Source organism: Grammomys surdaster, unplaced genomic scaffold (assembly GCF_004785775.1).
Source record: "Grammomys surdaster isolate TR1022 unplaced genomic scaffold, NIH_TR_1.0 371, whole genome shotgun sequence".
Taxonomy (NCBI): Eukaryota; Metazoa; Chordata; class Mammalia; order Rodentia; family Muridae; genus Grammomys; species Grammomys surdaster.
The window spans coordinates 491,551-507,717 of record NW_021604790.1 but is presented as its reverse complement, the minus strand read 5'-3'; the positions used below and the strand labels follow the sequence as shown (position 1 = coordinate 507,717).

Here is a 16,167-nt window from a genome sequence, read left to right as displayed (position 1 = left end):
GTGGCTGTAAGGCGGGCTCTGTCTTCGGAGCCGCCCACCAGGCCAGCGGCGCGATGGCGGAGGAGGTGAGGCCACGGGAGGGGACAGTCCCGCGTGGCGGGATCACGGGCGTGGGGAGGCCCAGATGTACTGGTGCCCATAGCGGCGCTCGGGTCAGCGGGTCTCTTGGGTCTCGCGACAGGTGAGCAGCCTGATGAAGGCCACGGTCCTGATGCGGCAGCCCGGGCGGGTTCAGGAAATCGTGGGCGCCCTTCGCAGGGGCGGAGGAGACCGCCTGCAGGTACCGGGGCTTGGGGTACCGCGGGAGGGTGCCAGCCCTGCGGCCTTCCCGCCAACTGAGGTGCGAGCCTGCGCCCCAGGATGGTCATGGGCAAACAGATTGGCTCGCCTCGGGAAAGAGCCTACCTGCCCCAATAGCCAACTTTCAAAGTAATCAAATATGGTCCTTCCGCTTGGTTTCAGAAAGCATGTGGGTGGAGCCTGGCTCCCCCCTACCCCCAAGTTGAAGATAGGGAGATCCGCAAAGGTCGAAAGGCACCTTAAGAAAGAACCAGTGCATTTGAGAAAGATGCCACTGAAAATCACCCCCACACTCGGGGGACTTTGCTTTCTTCAGGGTTTACTCGTGAACTGACACAGGATCACTTCTTTCCCTCCTTCCTCTGTCTCTCCCTAACCTTGCAAAGGCTTTGCTGCAGCCTGGACAGTGGCCTGGTTAGACTTCTTTGGCTATCCCAGGCTAAGGCAAGGGTCACGGTAGACCAATGCCTAGCCAACAACCATAATCTCCTTTTTGTCTCTTAGGTGATTTCTGATTTTGACATGACCTTGAGCAGATTTGCTTACAATGGACAGCGATGTCCCTCTTCCCACAGTAAGTCACATTTCAGCCTTCCTTGTCGGGCTCAAGATGACAACTTCTAAGGAGCAAATAAAGGGAGTTCTGTGTTTTTTTCAGATATTCTGGATAACAGCAAAATTATCAGTGAGGATTGTCGCAAAGAGGTGGGTCACTCCCTTCTTTGCTCAAAAAATGGCTGTGGTATGCTTCTGGGGTTGAATCACAGCCTCCAGGACAGAAACCTTAAGAAACTCCATTCCTTAACCACAGTGTGGAGGCCGGTAATCCCAGAGGCTGAAACAGGAGGATCCCAAGTTCAGGGTCTGCCTGGACTCCAGAAAGAGTTCGAGGTCATCTTTGGATAATTTAGTAAGACCTCAGAATAAAACGTTTGACAAAGGAAGCTGGGTGTTGGTGGCATTCACCTTTAATCCCAGCACGCAGAAGCCAGAGGCAGCAGATCTTTGTGAGTTCGAGGTCAGCCTGGTCTATATATTAAGTCTCAGGCCAGACAAGGACACACACTGAGACCTTGTCTCAAAAACAGAGGGGATCTGGGTCAGAGGAAGCCTACCGACGATGCATGAAACTCTGGATTTGCTCCTTAGTTTTGTTTGGTTTTATTTTTCAGTTATTCCTTTTTTAAAGTTGTTATAGTAAAGGAGATGTAGTTTTCTTTTTTTGTAGGTTTATTAGGTTTATTTTTATTACTTTAATGTGTGTGTCTGAATGGGGTACATATACATAAGATACCCTTGTAGGTCAACAGGAGTAGAAATCGTGAATTGCCTGATGTAGGCGCTGAGAACTGAACTCCAGTCCTCTGGAAGAGCTGTCAGTGCTCTTCACTGCTGAGTCATCTTTTCAGCCCCTGGATCTAGTCTTAATACATGAGGACAGCTTTCCCTTATTGTCTGAGATACAATGATGGGTAGTTCGTGTGTGAACACTATGTTTACTGCTATCTCTGGAATTTGCACGAGATTTAAATGCTAATATCTTATTGGTCAACCTTCTGCTCCCAAAGGTAGAGAGAACTATCATATTACTGTCTTCATCTAACGCGTCAGAAAACAGGCGCTTAAAGAGGGTGAGCTGTTTGCCCCAGGGTCATTTGATGGAGTTGCAGATGGTGTCTTTATAGAGACTTTGTTCCAAGCTCTTTACACCATTTTATGCCACGTTCTTGGTGATGTCACTTTCTGGTAAGGAGCATATACAGACAGAGAACTTTCCGAATGGATGTTAATCCATTGCTGTAAGGAATGCACAAACACTGAGAAGCCAACTCTAGAGGCTTGGCCTTTGGTTTACTCCGCCCCAGGCTTGTGCCCTGAGTGGCCCTTCATAGAACAGAGCCAGGCTAGACTCTTACACATGGCTGAGCTCATTCTTATAGGTAACTCAATTTCTTGGTTTCTATTGTTCACTAAGGTTGTGTACTAACTAGTCTGCTGGTAGCTTGCATTGGTTGATGATTCCTGTGGGTTTTGTTTTGTTGAGATTCTCATGAAGCCTAAACTGGCCTGGAACTTGCTATGAAGCTGAGGCTGGCCTTGGATTCCTCTTCCTCCTGATTTCAGTCCCTGGATGCTTGCATCAAACAGTTGCACCACCATGTCTAGCTTAGAGTTTTGTTTCTGTATTATTAAGGATTTAACCCAAGGCCTTCCAATACTTTGTTTTAACAGTTTTTCAAGATTGGGTTTCTTTGTGTAGCCCTGGCTGTCCTGGAACTCACTCTACAGACCAGGCTGGTCTCAAACTTACAGAGATCCACTTGCTGGGATTAAAGACATGTAGTACCGCCTCCCGGCCCTTCCAAGACTGTTAACCTGATGGCTCGTTGTAAAGATGGGCAGGGACAAGAGGCAGCACTCTACCAAATGAACTATATCCCTGGCCAACACTGAGGCTCTTAAGACATTTCAAGAATATTCTGCTTAATACTATGTAATCCCTACACTTAATTTTCTTTTCGGACAGATGGACAGATGGATGGAGACTCCATATGAGCTCCTAATAGTCCCAAGACTACATGCGTCCATTAAAAGTCTTTACCTCATCAATTCTTATTTTTCCCCCAGGGATCTTTACCAGCTAGTTCTGCATGACTTGTGATCCTTGAAGTAGCTGTCCCAGAGGATCAAGCGTCCTGGTTTCCTAGAAAGAAACCTTAGCTAGAAGAGGCACATGCAGATGCTCTGAATTTTCCTAATGGTGACACTGATAGAATTGTCACCAATGTGCTGTGTCTCTTAACGCCAATCTGCAAGGTCTATTTTATGAGTCTTTGTCATGTGCTGGCATTCCAACCCTGGGCCTCATGCATGCTAGGCAAGACCTCAGTCATAATTGCATAATTGCATAATTGCGGGACCTCACTCATAATTGCATGATTTTCTTTTTCAGCTATATCTGTGTAGCAGTTCTATAAATATTTTTCTTTTTCTTTCAATGCACATGGATCTTTTACCAGCATGTATGTCTGTGCACCATATGCACAGAGTACCAACAGCAGCCAAAAGAGGGTACTAGACCCCTGGAACTAGAATTACAGAGGGTTGGTCCCCACTCTGTGGATGCTGGGAACTAACTCTGAACACTCTGGAGCAACCAGTGCTCCTAACCACTGAGCCATCTCTCCAGCCTCAAATAGTTTTTTTGTGTTTGCTTGTTTGTTTGTTTTTTAGTTTGAATCCTTTCTGTTTTTAAGACAAGGTCCACTATGTAGACAAAGGGAGCCTTAAATCTCGGAGATCTGCCTGCCTCTGCCTCCTGTAAGCTGGGATTAAAGGCGTGCCACCACCATGCCTCGAGGTTTATGTATATAAGTGTTTTAACTGCATGTGTATATGTGTGCCAGGTGCCCACAAAGTCAGAAAAAGACATCACATCCCTTGGAACTGGAATTAGATGGTTGTGAGCCACCTTGTCAGTGTAGGAAATTAAACTCTAGTCTTCTGCAAGAGCAGCGTGCTCTTAATCTCTGAGCCATCTCTCCAGCCCATGTGTTTGAGACCAGTTCTCATGTAACTGTGTCTAGCCTCAAACTTACTCACGTAGCTAAAGATAAATTTGGACTTCTAATCCTCCTGCCTCCATTTCCCAAGGGCTAGGACTATAGGAATGTGTCATCATACCCTATATGTGTTTCTGTGTTCCTGGGAAAGAAGCCCAGGTACACACGCACACTAGACAAGCAGTTAGCCAGGGGAGCGGCATCTCCAGTCCTTCCCTGACGCTTGTTACTTTTATGTCCCACTCACTGGCTAGTGTTTATTACTACTATGTGTACGAGTGTTTTAGTGTTTTGCCTACACATGTGTCTGTACACCATGTGTATGCCTAGTGTCCCTTGAAGTCAGAAGAAGGTGTCAGATCCTATAGAACTGGAGTTACAGACAGTCGTGAGCCTCCATGTGTGTGTGCTGGGAATCAAACTCATGTCCTCTGAAAGACCAGCAAGTGTTCTTAACTCCAGAGCTAACTCGTCAGCTCCCATTGATTTCTGTAATGGTGAGAATTGTTCTTTAGGTAAGCTCTCCACCAACAAGGTATATCCCTACACCCACTCCTTTTTTTTCCCTCTGTGTATATGTATATTTTGACTTGGAGACAGAATTTTACTATGTAGCTTAGGCTTACGTACGTAGCCTGGGCTACGTATCTACCATCTTCTTGTCTCCCCCTTCCAAGTGCCGGGATTCCAGGCATGGGCCACCAAGTCTAGCTCATGTTGAGGACCCTGAGGCCTTGTTCTTGGGGTGAGTGCCAAGGAGCAGTAAACCCTGAGAATGCAGCCACATCGCAAACAGGTGACTGTGAGCAGTCGGAAAAGCATGAGGAGAAACTTGAGTTTCATATATGGTGTGTCCCCATGTGAAAACTTGAAGAAAAATCTCTTACACAAAGCTCAGTCTTTGATGGAGTTTTCGTCTCAAGCGAGGCCCAAGCAGGGCCATTTGGATGTGCACTAATGAGCTTTCCCCTTGTTGCCCATCCCAGCTCACCGAGCTCTTTCACCACTATTATCCCATTGAGATCGACCCACACCGGACCATCAAAGAGAAGCTGCCTCACATGGTGCAGTGGTAAGTGGCACTGAGATTTAAGGGTAGAGAGGGCCAAGCTGCCTGTGTCCTTCCAGAGCTTCGGTGAACTTACACGCTTCCTTCCTGAGGGCCATGTCACCGAGCCAGCTCTAAGGAGGAACGTCTATCTTCACCCTGGCTCTCTGCTGCTGCGATAGTGGAAAGGCTCAGGGACTTCTTGGAGGAGTAAGTTAGAAATGCCTTGGCTCTGGAGATAAGCAGCAAGTGACCTTGTCTCGGTGTGTTTTGTTCTGGTGTAATGGATACCACACTCTGGACAATGCATAATGAACAGCATTTTCGGGAGGCTGGGAAGTCCCAGATGAGGGGTCCTGCTTCTGCCAATGGCTTTGTTGGTGTGTCACTCTATAGCAGAAGGGCTAAGAGAGGAAAAGAATGGGGGGGGGGTCTGTACTTGCTTTTATTCATTCTTGAAGGCTAAGCCCCATGACCCAACACTTTTCTCTTGCTGTGCGCTAAAATCCCATGACAAAGCAACTTATAGAAGAAAGTTTATGGGCTGGGAGGTGGTGGCGCACGCTTTTAATCCCAGCACTTGGGAGGCAGAGGCAGGCGGATTTCTGAGTTCGAGAGTTCGAGGCTAGCCTGGTCTACAGAGTGAGTTCCAGGACAGCCAGGGCTACACAGAGAAACCCTGTCTCGAAAAACCAAAAAAAAAAAAAAAAAAAAAAAAGTTTATTTGGGGCTTACAGGTCAGAGGGTGAGTCCATGACCATCACGGGAGGGAACATGGGCAGGCATGGCTTTTGAAACTTCCAAGCCCACCTTCACCCCCTACCCCCTGCCCAGTGACACACCTCCTCCAACAAGGCCAAACCTCCCAATTCTTCTTGAACAGTTCCACCAATTTGGAACCAAGCCTTTAAATATAGGAGCCTTCGGGGGTTCTCATTTAGACTACCACAGAGTTCCAGTTTACAGCTTGAAGACATGACCAAACTGCAAAATTCTGATAGAGACATGTACTGCTAAGCTTGGCCATGGCGGTACATATACATCACCTCAGCGCTTTGGAGGTTGGGATAGGAAGATCAAGGTTGTTCTTGCATACATAAAAAGTTGTAGGCTAGCCTGTGCTGCACAGGACTCTGTTTAAACAAAACAAAACAAAACAAAACAAAAACCTGGAGAGATGGCTAAGCGATTAAAAGCACTGGCTACTCATCCAGAGGTCCTGAGTTCAATTCCCAGCAACCACATCTATAGTGTCCTCTTCTGGCATGCAGGTGTACATACAGATAGAGCACCCATACGTAAAATAAATAAATAAAAATCTTTAAAAAAAATTCCCAAATATCTTAAAAACAAACAAAAACAAAACCTAGATGGGTGGTGGCAATGCACTCCTTTAACACCAGAGTCAGAGGCAGGCAAATCTCTGAGTTCAAGGCCAGCCTGGTCTACAGAGTGAGTTTCAAGAGAGAGAAGGCTACACAGAGAAACCTTGTCTCAAAAAAGAAAAAAAGAAAACAAAACCACCAAAGCCTAGCATGCCTAGACAGAGCCCTGTGGGGAGGGGATTAAGAAGAGTTCCTTGCCCAAGCCTTCCTCTCCCCTCAGTTCCTCAATTTTCTTCTAAGGATGGCTTAAAGTTCTTCAGGAGATGGCACTGTGGAACAGAATGTGCTCCCTCCATCAGTGGGTGCTGCCAGAGAGGACAAGGAACAGGGCACTGGGCTTCCTAGGGTGACTGGGTTGTTTGTTCATAGGTGGAGCAAAGCCCACAGTCTCCTGTGCCAGCAGAGGATACAGAAATTCCAGATAGCTCAGGTGGTTGGCGAGTCCACTGCGATGCTCAGGTAAGCTCCTCGCTGTGGAAATATTTCCACCCGACTAGTCCAAGTAGCTTTAGGGTGTGGCTCTGAGGTGTGGCTCCCTGGTTTAGTACTTGCCTGGGATGCTGGAGGCCTGTAAATTCCATCCTTGGCATTGAAAAACAAAAATAAAAATAAAAGCTAGTCTAAAACTGTTTGACCCAGGCAGAGGAGGCGGAGGGTTGAGTAGTCACAGTGGCGGGAGAAGAGGAGGAAAGGTGGCCCCAGAAGCCATTTGCCTCAGGGGATGCTGTGCAAAGTGGTCAGAGCTTCTTCTCCTACAGTCCAACTCCATTTAAATAATGGTTTAAAAATAGACAACAAGAACAGAAACCTCTGGTCAGCAGGCTTTTTTTACTTTATTTCAATCTTGTTTTTTCAAGGCAAGGTTTCTCTGTGTAATCCTGCCTGTCCTGGAACTCTGTGTAACCAGGCTGACCTCAGATCTGTCTGACTTTGTGTTCTCTAGTGCTAGCACTGAAGGTGTGAACCACCACACCGGGTACTAACATTATTATTATTTTTTTTAAGAACATTTAGTGTGCATGTTGTAATTAAATATGTATGTATATTGAGATAAGACAGCCACATATATGTATTCTTTTGTTTATATATTTTTTCTTTGTGTGTGTGTGTGTGTACTTTTGTGTATGGAGAGAGAGAGAGGGAGAGAGAGAATTTAAAACTCTTTGCCTAAGGTGCTGAGATGGCCCAGTTGGTAAAATGCTTGCTTCCTCAAGCATGCAGACTAAAAAGCTGGGTGTGGTGGAGTGAGTTTGTTATCCTAGCACTGAGGAAGTGCAGATAGGCAAATCCTAGGACCGACTGACAGGCCAGCCAGCCTAGCCTAACCACTGAGCCCCCATCCCAGTAAGAGACTCTGTCTCTAAACGAGGTAAGAGTCAGTGAGACGGCTCTACCTGATTCCTGCCGTCTCCAGAACCCGTGTAAAGTGGAAAGAGGGAACTGGCTCCTGACAGTTGTTCTTGACCTCCACACTATGTCTGTACCCATAAACATATGTTTTCTTTTTTTTTTTTTTTTTTTAAGATTATTTATTTATTATATATGAGTACACTGTAGCTGTCTTCAGACACACCAGAAGAGGGCATCCAATCTCATTATGGGTGGTTGTGAGCCACCATGTGGCTGCTGGGATTTGAACTCAGGACCTCTGGAAGAGCAGTCAGTGCTCTTAACTGCTGAGCCATCTCTCCAGCCCTAAACATATGTTTTCAAAGATAGAAAATATGATAAATTACAAACAGTGGTGGCACGCACCTTTAATCCCAGCACTCAGGAGGCAGAGGCAGGCGGATCTCTTGAGTTCAAGAACAGCCTGGTCTACAGAGTGAGTTCTAGGACAGCCAGGACTACACAGGGAAACCCTGTCTTGAAAAAAAAAAACAAAAAAAAGATGAATGGCTCCTGAGGAAGGACACTCATAGTTGTCCTCTGACTGCCACACTTGGGTCACAGGTAGACATATAACCCACGCACACATGGACACAAGCAAGCATGAATACATGCATGTCTGCATACCATGGCATTCACAACTGTTTGGTCTCTTTGCAGGGAGGGCTATAAGACGTTCTTCGACACACTCTACCATAACAACATTCCTCTTTTTATCTTCTCGGCGGGCATCGGTGACATCCTGGAAGAAATTATCCGACAGATGAAAGTGTTCCACCCCAACATCCACATTGTGTCCAACTACATGGATTTCAGTGAGGATGTGAGCCATCTCTCGGCTGGGCTCCTGAGGAGGGGTGGGCCGCAAGCCTTGGTGCCTTCTGCTTACCCAGCTGGCCTCTTTGCCCTCCACTGGGCATTTTAAGTCCCTTCAGCTTTCTTTCTTTGAGACAAGAGTCTTGCTAAATTACCCAGGTTGACCTGGAGGTCCTGAGCTCAGTCAGTCCTGTGGCCTCGGCCTCCCGAGTGGCCAGGACTGTTGGTGTGAACCATGGCACTTGGCTTCATGGGTTACTTACTTTCTTTTCTTTTTTTCTTTTTCCTCTTTTCTCCTCTCTCTCTCTCTCTCTCTCTCTCTCTCTCTCTCTCTCTCTCTCTCTCTCTCTTTCTTTCCTTTTTTGAAATAGGGTCTTTTTATATAGCCCTGGCTGTCTCTGAACTCACTGTGTAAACTAGGCTGGCCTCAAATTCACAGAGAATCACACCTGTGCACCCCCACCCTCCCACCCCCTCACGCTAAAACTGAACCATTTACCAACATGCCCAGCTTGTGCGTTACATTATAGGGATCGACAGTCAGCGCTCTGCCACAGAGTCCTCATTTATAGGTCACCACAACCCTGTGGCACCATCATGGGTTGTGTATCACCTTGGTTACCAAAGGGCTTACACTTAAGACTTGTGTATTCAGAGCCAGAGGTAAGCTGCTCCAGTGTACACACGTTTTCACTCCTTCCCAGTGGGCAGGCATGGTTGCATAGGCCTTTAATCCTGGCACTTGCAAGATAGAGGTAGCAGGCTCAGGAATTCAAAGCCAGCCTCATTTACATAATGAGTTGAGATTCTCTGGGCTACAGGAGACTCTGTCTCTAATAAATTTAAAAAGAAAAACAAACAAACAACAACAACAAAAAAAACCAGTGGTAAAATTTTATCACTCTGAATAGCCTCTAGCCAAGTGCTTAGCACACATGACCCAGAGAAAACCCTGGCCTCCTAGGCGGAAGCTCTTATCTCTGAGTGCTTCCTGCATCTGACTGAGCAGCCTTCTGGCTTCCACCAGAACAGAGGATCAGTAACACCTGGTGGCTATTATTTAAAACAAGAATTACAGAGTTCTGTGAAAGGCCAAGTGGTTTGGGGGCTGGTGGCACAGGCCTGCTTAGGAGACTTGTGGCAGGAACATTGGACGCTCAAGACCCGACTTTCTGAGCCACAGAACAAAGTTCACGGTGATCCTAGAAAGGCTGGATAGAAAACAGATGTGTCAGTGAAAATAGGAGCCAGGCATGATGGCGCAGGCATGGTGGCGCAGGCATGGTGGCGCAAGCATGGTGGCACACCCCTTTAATCTAAGCACTTGGGAGCAGAGGCAGGGGAATCTCTATGAGTCTGAGGCCAGCCTGATCTACATGGTGAGTCAGAGGTATGTGTAGTGAGACCCTGTCTCAAAAGAAAAAGTTAGGGGTGTAGCTCAGCGGTACAGGGCTTGTGGAAGGCTTAGGCTAAATCCCAGTACTTAGTAAGAGGCCAGCTATGATACTTAGGCTTCTGTGGGGGGACACTCTGTTGCACCCCCTCTCAACTTTGCCATCACCACCCAGAATGCAGCCAAAGGGAAGACACAAGCAAATGAGTCTAGCCAGGTTTCATGAGAACGTAAAAACAGACCGAAGGCATCCCTAGCTCTCTAGCCTCTGGGTTAAGCTACAGTGAAGCTTTGCCTTTATCTCTGGCTCTGGGAACTGTTTCTCCTCCCGTGACAGAGAATGGAGGATGTGCTTCGTGGGTCCCCTAGCCCTATTTTCTTGTCTCTTGTGACGGTTTAGGGTTTCCTGAAAGGATTCAAGGGCCAGCTCATCCACACCTACAACAAGAACAGTTCCGTGTGTGAGAACTCCAGGTACTTCCAGCAACTTCGGAACAAAACCAACATCATCCTGCTTGGGGACTCCATAGGGGACCTCACGATGGCTGATGGGGTCCCAGGGGTGCAGAACATTCTCAAGATTGGCTTCCTAAATGACAAGGTAAGCAGTGGCTGGGCCTTCCCCGTGGATTCCTCTTCACAGGTGAATACCTCTCATGTGCTAGATAGTGTGGCAAGTATTGGGGCCAGAGAGGAGGGGCATAAGTCCTATTCCCCCATCCCTCTCTAGGGGAGGGAATGTTGGTGGTGAAATAGGAGTTCTTGTATCCCGGGCTAGTCTCAAACTGTAGCTGAGGCTGACCTTGAACTTCCAACCATCTTGCCTCAACCTCCCAAATGGCTGGGACTTTGTGCATATGCAATCATACCTCAATTTATCTTCTCTCTTTTGGTGAAAACCACACACACACACACACACCACTGTATGTGGTGTGTGTGTGTGTGTGTGTGTGTGCTTTGCACAGAACTGGAAGATGCCAGGTAAGTGCTCTGTCATTCAGTTAAATCCCAAAGCCTCAGCACACTGCTATGGGCTTCACACCATGGCCTGACCCAGGGCTTGATAGAAAAGGGTCACTCCAGCCCATCATCCTAGCATACATGTGTGACTGTGCACATCATCTGTTGGTCCCCATTCTAGTCCCAGGAATGCTGCTAACCCATTTAGCCTTTGTGTGATGATTCCTTGGGTTTTCTTGGGAGCAGGGAAGCAGATTATTTTTCCCCAAGACACAGAGGGTTTCTCTATGTAGCCTTGGCTGTCCTGGGACTTATTCTGTAGTACAGCCTGGCCTCGAACTCACAGAGATCTTTCTGCCTCTGCCTCCTGAGTGCTGGGATTGCAGGCATACCCAGCTTTGTTGCCAATCTGACTCCTATCTTGAAGGCTTGGCTGAGATGGGAGATGCCAGGTTGAGAGTATGATTCTATAACAGGAAACAAAAGCAGCCAAGACTAGCAGGGAAGGACAGAGTCCAGGCCAGGAGGGCTCAGGAGAGGTGTCCTTCAGGATGGATCCAGCCAGCAGAGCCTGGAGCCCAGTGGATGCCAGAGCCATAGGAAGATGCCATGTGACACTGGGGCATTAGTTCTTGTTACTGTCTGTCAGACACTGGCCAAGTGTTCATTGTGGCCGCTCAGGCCCCTCATTGGCCTGCCCGGTCCCTATCAGCTCCTCAGGTTTTCAGAAGAGGGCTGGGGAGTGGTGCTTGCATGCCTCTATCCCAGGCCTGGAGTGTGAAGTGCAAAGAGGGGGCATTTGGGGGACACAGATCTGCTTCCCTGGCAGGTGGAGGAGCGGCGGGAGCGTTACATGGACTCTTACGACATTGTTTTGGAGAAGGACGAGACGCTGGACGTGGTCAATGGGTTGCTGCAGCACATCCTGCGCCAGGGGGACTGCGTGGAGCTACAGGGCTCCTAAGGCCCAGGCTGGGCCCTGCCTCAGCCATGAGGAGGTGTCCCTGCCCACAAAGCCTCCCCTGTGAGCACAGAGAGAAGCCCAGGGCAGACAAGAACTGCTGGGCCCTCCCACACCCCCTGACTCCTTCCCCATGCCTCTGCCTCCCTCCTGCCTGGAAGAGGCTAGAGGAAGGCCTCGCCTGTGGGAAAGAGGCAAGTGTGCTTCCAAGTAAACCGTGGGCCCCAGCCTTCTAACCACAGTGTGAGCCTTCTACAGATCATCCGGTCCAAAGGTTCTCTCAGAAAGTTTTCAGAGCTGGGAATACAGATGGCTCAATGGTGTAGCCACTGCCTAGCATGTGGAGGGCCCTGGGTTCTTTCTCCAGCACTGTATGGTGGGGGGCTGGGGGAGGGAGAAAGAAAAGCTGTATGTCAGACAAATATAATGTGTGAATCAGATGGAAATTAAAAAACCAGCTGGGCGGCGGATGTGCTTGTCTTTAATCCCAGCACTTGGGAGGCAGAGGCAGGCGGATCTGAGTTCAAGGCCTACAGGGCAAGTTCCAGGACAGCCCGGACTACACAGAAACCTTAAAAAATGCCAGGCCGTGGTGGCACACACCTTTAATCCCAGCACTTGGGAGGCAGAGGCAGGTGGATTTCTGAGTTCGAGAGTTTGAGGCTAGCCTGGTCTACAGAGTGAGTTCCAGGACAGCCAGGGCTATGCTGAGAAACCCTGTCTCGAAAAAAAAAAAAAAAAGAAAAAGAAAAAAGAAAAAGATGCAGAGATTTGGGAGGACTTCCAGTCAGTACTACAGCAGCCAGCAGCAACCGGAAGCCTCTGGTTTTCATAGCCTTTTATACCTCACAGTACCGTGGGCGGTAAAGCCACAAGGTAACAGAAACAATTGCTGAAGTATGCACAGGAAATCAGTCCTTATCCAGAGGCCTCCCTGTTCCTTCCACCAAGGTCAATAGAATGTTCAGACCCTAGCCTTGAGTCAAAAATGTGCCTCATATCGGTCCATGTCACAGCAGGCTGGGAGATCTGCCAGCAGACCCTGACCTGCTTTGACTCTGTCTGGCAGGCAGACTTTTTTTTTCCTCTCTCTGCTTCAGAGAAGCAGGCAAACAGCTCCCCACATAGAGCAAAGTTTGAGAGCAGGCAGAGCGTAGAAACCCAGTGTGGGTGCAGTTTGAGTCTGCCTGCAGCCTAGATCCTGGAAGAGCCTAGGAGTGCATCTGTAGATCTGAGAGGGTAGGGGTGGGAAGGTGTGATCCTGACCTGAAGTGGGGACAGCCTTGAAACTTGAAATTCGGTTGAGTTGAGGTGGCCTGTCATAGACACCCCCACATGCACAAAGGAACCTTTTGAGTGTGCGTTTTCCATGTCCTTGGATCTTTTCTCCGTTTTTTGATCCTGTGTCACCAGTATAATGATCTGGAAGGGATTTTGGCTTTTTTTTTTTTCTAATTCATGTATATGAGTGTTTCACCTGCCTGCATGGATGTGCACCAGATGTGTGCCTGGTAACTGCAGAGGTCAGAAGAGTGTGCAAGCTCCCCTGGAACTGGAGTTGCCCATGGTTGCTAGCCATTATGTGGGTTCTGGGAACTGAACCTGGATCCTCTGCAAAAGCAGCCAGTGCTCGTAACCACTGACCCACCTCTTCAGCCCTGTGAAAGGGATTTGAGATTAGACACCTAAGACAGACTGCAGAGCGAAGTGAAATTGGTTTGCTAGTGTCTTGCAATTTCAAATGTCAATAGTTTCAAACGATTGAAGAACTAGGGGGTTCTCCCTGTGACTCCTGTTAAAGAACAAACAGAAGGGCTGGTTCTCCTGGACCTTTTCTCTGGCCCCAGGAAAGTTGTTCATGCACCCTCCTGTCCAGGAGGCTGGTTTACCCCGAAAGTGAGGTTTACACATAGATCCGAAAGGAACAGGAATCCAGGGCTAATGAATGCCTGCTGGGTGCACATTCAGTTCTGGGCACTTAGAACCTGCCGTCTCAGTGACCTTGTGAGCAGAATCCCTTATTTGTAGGTTGCTCAGACAGGATAAGAACTTCTCCAAATGCTATAGCTGAGCCAAGTTCTGAGTCAGTTCTCCATCTAGTGGTTTCTTAGCTTCACTCTCAGCTGTCCTAGGGGTTTTTGGTGGTGGGGAGAGGGGGAGGCATGGGGAGCAGCTATGACTGGCAGTATCACAACCTCAGGAGCTTTCTAGAGGCTCTAGTGACCAAATGCCAATCACTGGCCTTAGGCAACAATCCTGTCTTAAGATCCTGGGATGTGTTAGCTTTCTGTTACTGTAACAAAAATAAACTAAACAACTTAAAGGGGGGGGGTATTTGGCCTTATAGTTTGGGAGGTTTCAGGCTGTACTACTTGGCGACAATTGCCCGTGGTGGCAGAGTAGTCATTGTAGGAACACATGAAGGCAGTGGCAAACAGCCTTAGAGTGGTCTGGTACAAAAGAGACCTTACAATCTCCTTCAAAGAATATACCAATTGTCTTACTTCCTTTTCTGTTACTGTAACAAAATGACCGAGGTGGCTTATAAATACAGTTAATTGGGCTTGTGGTTTTAGCAGGTTAAAGTCCATGATGGTGTCCAAAAGGAAGCAGGAGCACCTGAGAGCTTACATCTTGATCCACAAACAGGAGGCAGAGAGTACACAGGGGAGTGGGGTAGGGCACAGAGGATGCTTTTGAAGCCTGCCCTTATGACATATGCCTTCCAACAAGGCCACACCTGATCCTTCCCAAACAGCACTGCTAACTGGGGACCAAGTATTCAAATATCTGATCAAGTGGGGCTATTCCCATTCAAACCACATGCCAATAAAACTTTCCACTAGGTCTCCACCTTCTTTTTTTTTTAAAAAGATTTATATATTTATTATATATGAATACACTGTAGCTGTCTTCAGACACACCAGAAGAGGGCATCAGATCTCATTACAGATGGTTGTGAGCCACCATGTGGTTGCTGGGATTTGAACTCAGGACCTCTGGAAGTGCAGTCAGTGCAGGTCTCCACCTTCTAACAGCATCCTGGGCTGCAGACTAAGGTTTAGGGGACATCCTGATTCTAAACTGTAACACTGGGCATGAAGATGCTGCTTAGGAAGAGTTAGGAGTGGAAATGTGGCCTTGTCATTTTCTGGAAAGCCCCACTCTGCCGAGAAAGCACGGGGCATCTCCTTAACAGTGTGCAGAATGAGACAGGCAAGGGAGGGCAAACAGACCGGCCGGAGAGAGGCAGTTCTCTCTAGGACTGTAACAACTGAAGTTAGTTCCCTTCCCTCTGGCAAGAGGGAGTAAGGGAAGCGGGAGTGTTACAGTACCAAGGACAGATCTGTATAAACAAGTGTAATCCGGCCTGGGTGTTTAGTTTGATTCTTGAGCTTTGGAGGTTGTCTGAGGTCATGGACGCTGTTTTTGTCTTCAGCTAAGATGATAGGGGACCCGGATCATCACCATGCCTCTCCTGCAGATCCTCATCTCTGGGCAGTAACTCCCAAGATCCCAGGCCTCTTTGCACCCAGAGGCATCTGAAGGAGGCAAATGCGAAGAGCTCCATCCAGAGGCTGGAGTTCATGAAGCCATGGTAACTGCCTGGCCTGTCCTCTTTCTGCCCCCGCCCTTGGGGTAAACGTGCTCTCCTGAGCTGGGGAGATTGCTCAGCCTTCAGGCACAGCATGCACCTGTAATCCCAGCTCTGATTTGCAAGCTAGCCAATCTGACCTAATTTTTGACCGCCAAATTCAGTGAGAGATTCTGTCTGAAAAAAATAAGGACTATGTAAGGGGCTGTCCTGATGGTTCAGCAGCCCAGCATGGTGGTGCACTTGGGAATCTGGGCAGGCAGCTCTCTTGAGGCCATTTTGATCATACATAGCAAGTTCCAGCACAGCTAGGGTTACAAAGAGAGACCTGCCTAAAAAAAAAAAAAAAAGAAAGAAAAGAAAAGAAAGAGGGTGGGGGAGAGAGGGCTGATTAAGAGAGCACTGATTGCTCTTCCAGAGGACCTTAGGCTTGACTCTCAGCACCCACATGGGCAGTTTACAATTGTCTGTAATCCAGTCCCAGGAGATCCAATGCGCTCTTCCAGCCTCTCTGGGCACCAGGCACACATATGATGTACAGACAGGACCACATTCAGTTCCCAGTACACACATGGCAGATAACAATTGGCTGTAGCTCCGGTCCCAGGGCATCTGATAGCCCCTTGTGGATTCTGCGGGTGCCAGGCACACAAAAGACATACATGCAGGCAAGCCATACATACATACATACATACATACATACACACACACATACATACATACAAACACTAATTAAAAAAAAAAAAAAAAAGGTGGG

General features: G+C 48.0%; 1 protein-coding gene across 1 annotated transcript; it reads left to right on the top strand.

The window, feature by feature from the left end:
- The first annotated feature begins 16 nt into the window (after window positions 1-16).
- On the top strand, window positions 17-12,285 carry Nt5c3b (5'-nucleotidase, cytosolic IIIB). The gene is made up of 9 exons (XM_028780465.1): window positions 17-65; window positions 182-280; window positions 805-874; window positions 959-1,005; window positions 4,850-4,935; window positions 6,666-6,755; window positions 8,346-8,508; window positions 10,295-10,495; window positions 11,684-12,285. The coding sequence occupies exons 1-9, from the start codon at window positions 54-56 to the stop codon at window positions 11,816-11,818; spliced, it is 903 nt and encodes a 300-aa protein (XP_028636298.1). The 5' UTR covers window positions 17-53; the 3' UTR covers window positions 11,819-12,285.
- The last annotated feature ends 3,882 nt before the right edge of the window (window positions 12,286-16,167 follow it).

Bases quoted from the DNA above. Each gene is read 5' to 3' on its own strand.
- Nt5c3b (XM_028780465.1), top strand. The intron at 281-804 runs GTACCGGGGCTT...TTTGTCTCTTAG, and splicing joins GCGGAGGAGACCGCCTGCAG to GTGATTTCTGATTTTGACAT. The intron at 4,936-6,665 runs GTAAGTGGCACT...GTTTGTTCATAG, and splicing joins CTGCCTCACATGGTGCAGTG to GTGGAGCAAAGCCCACAGTC.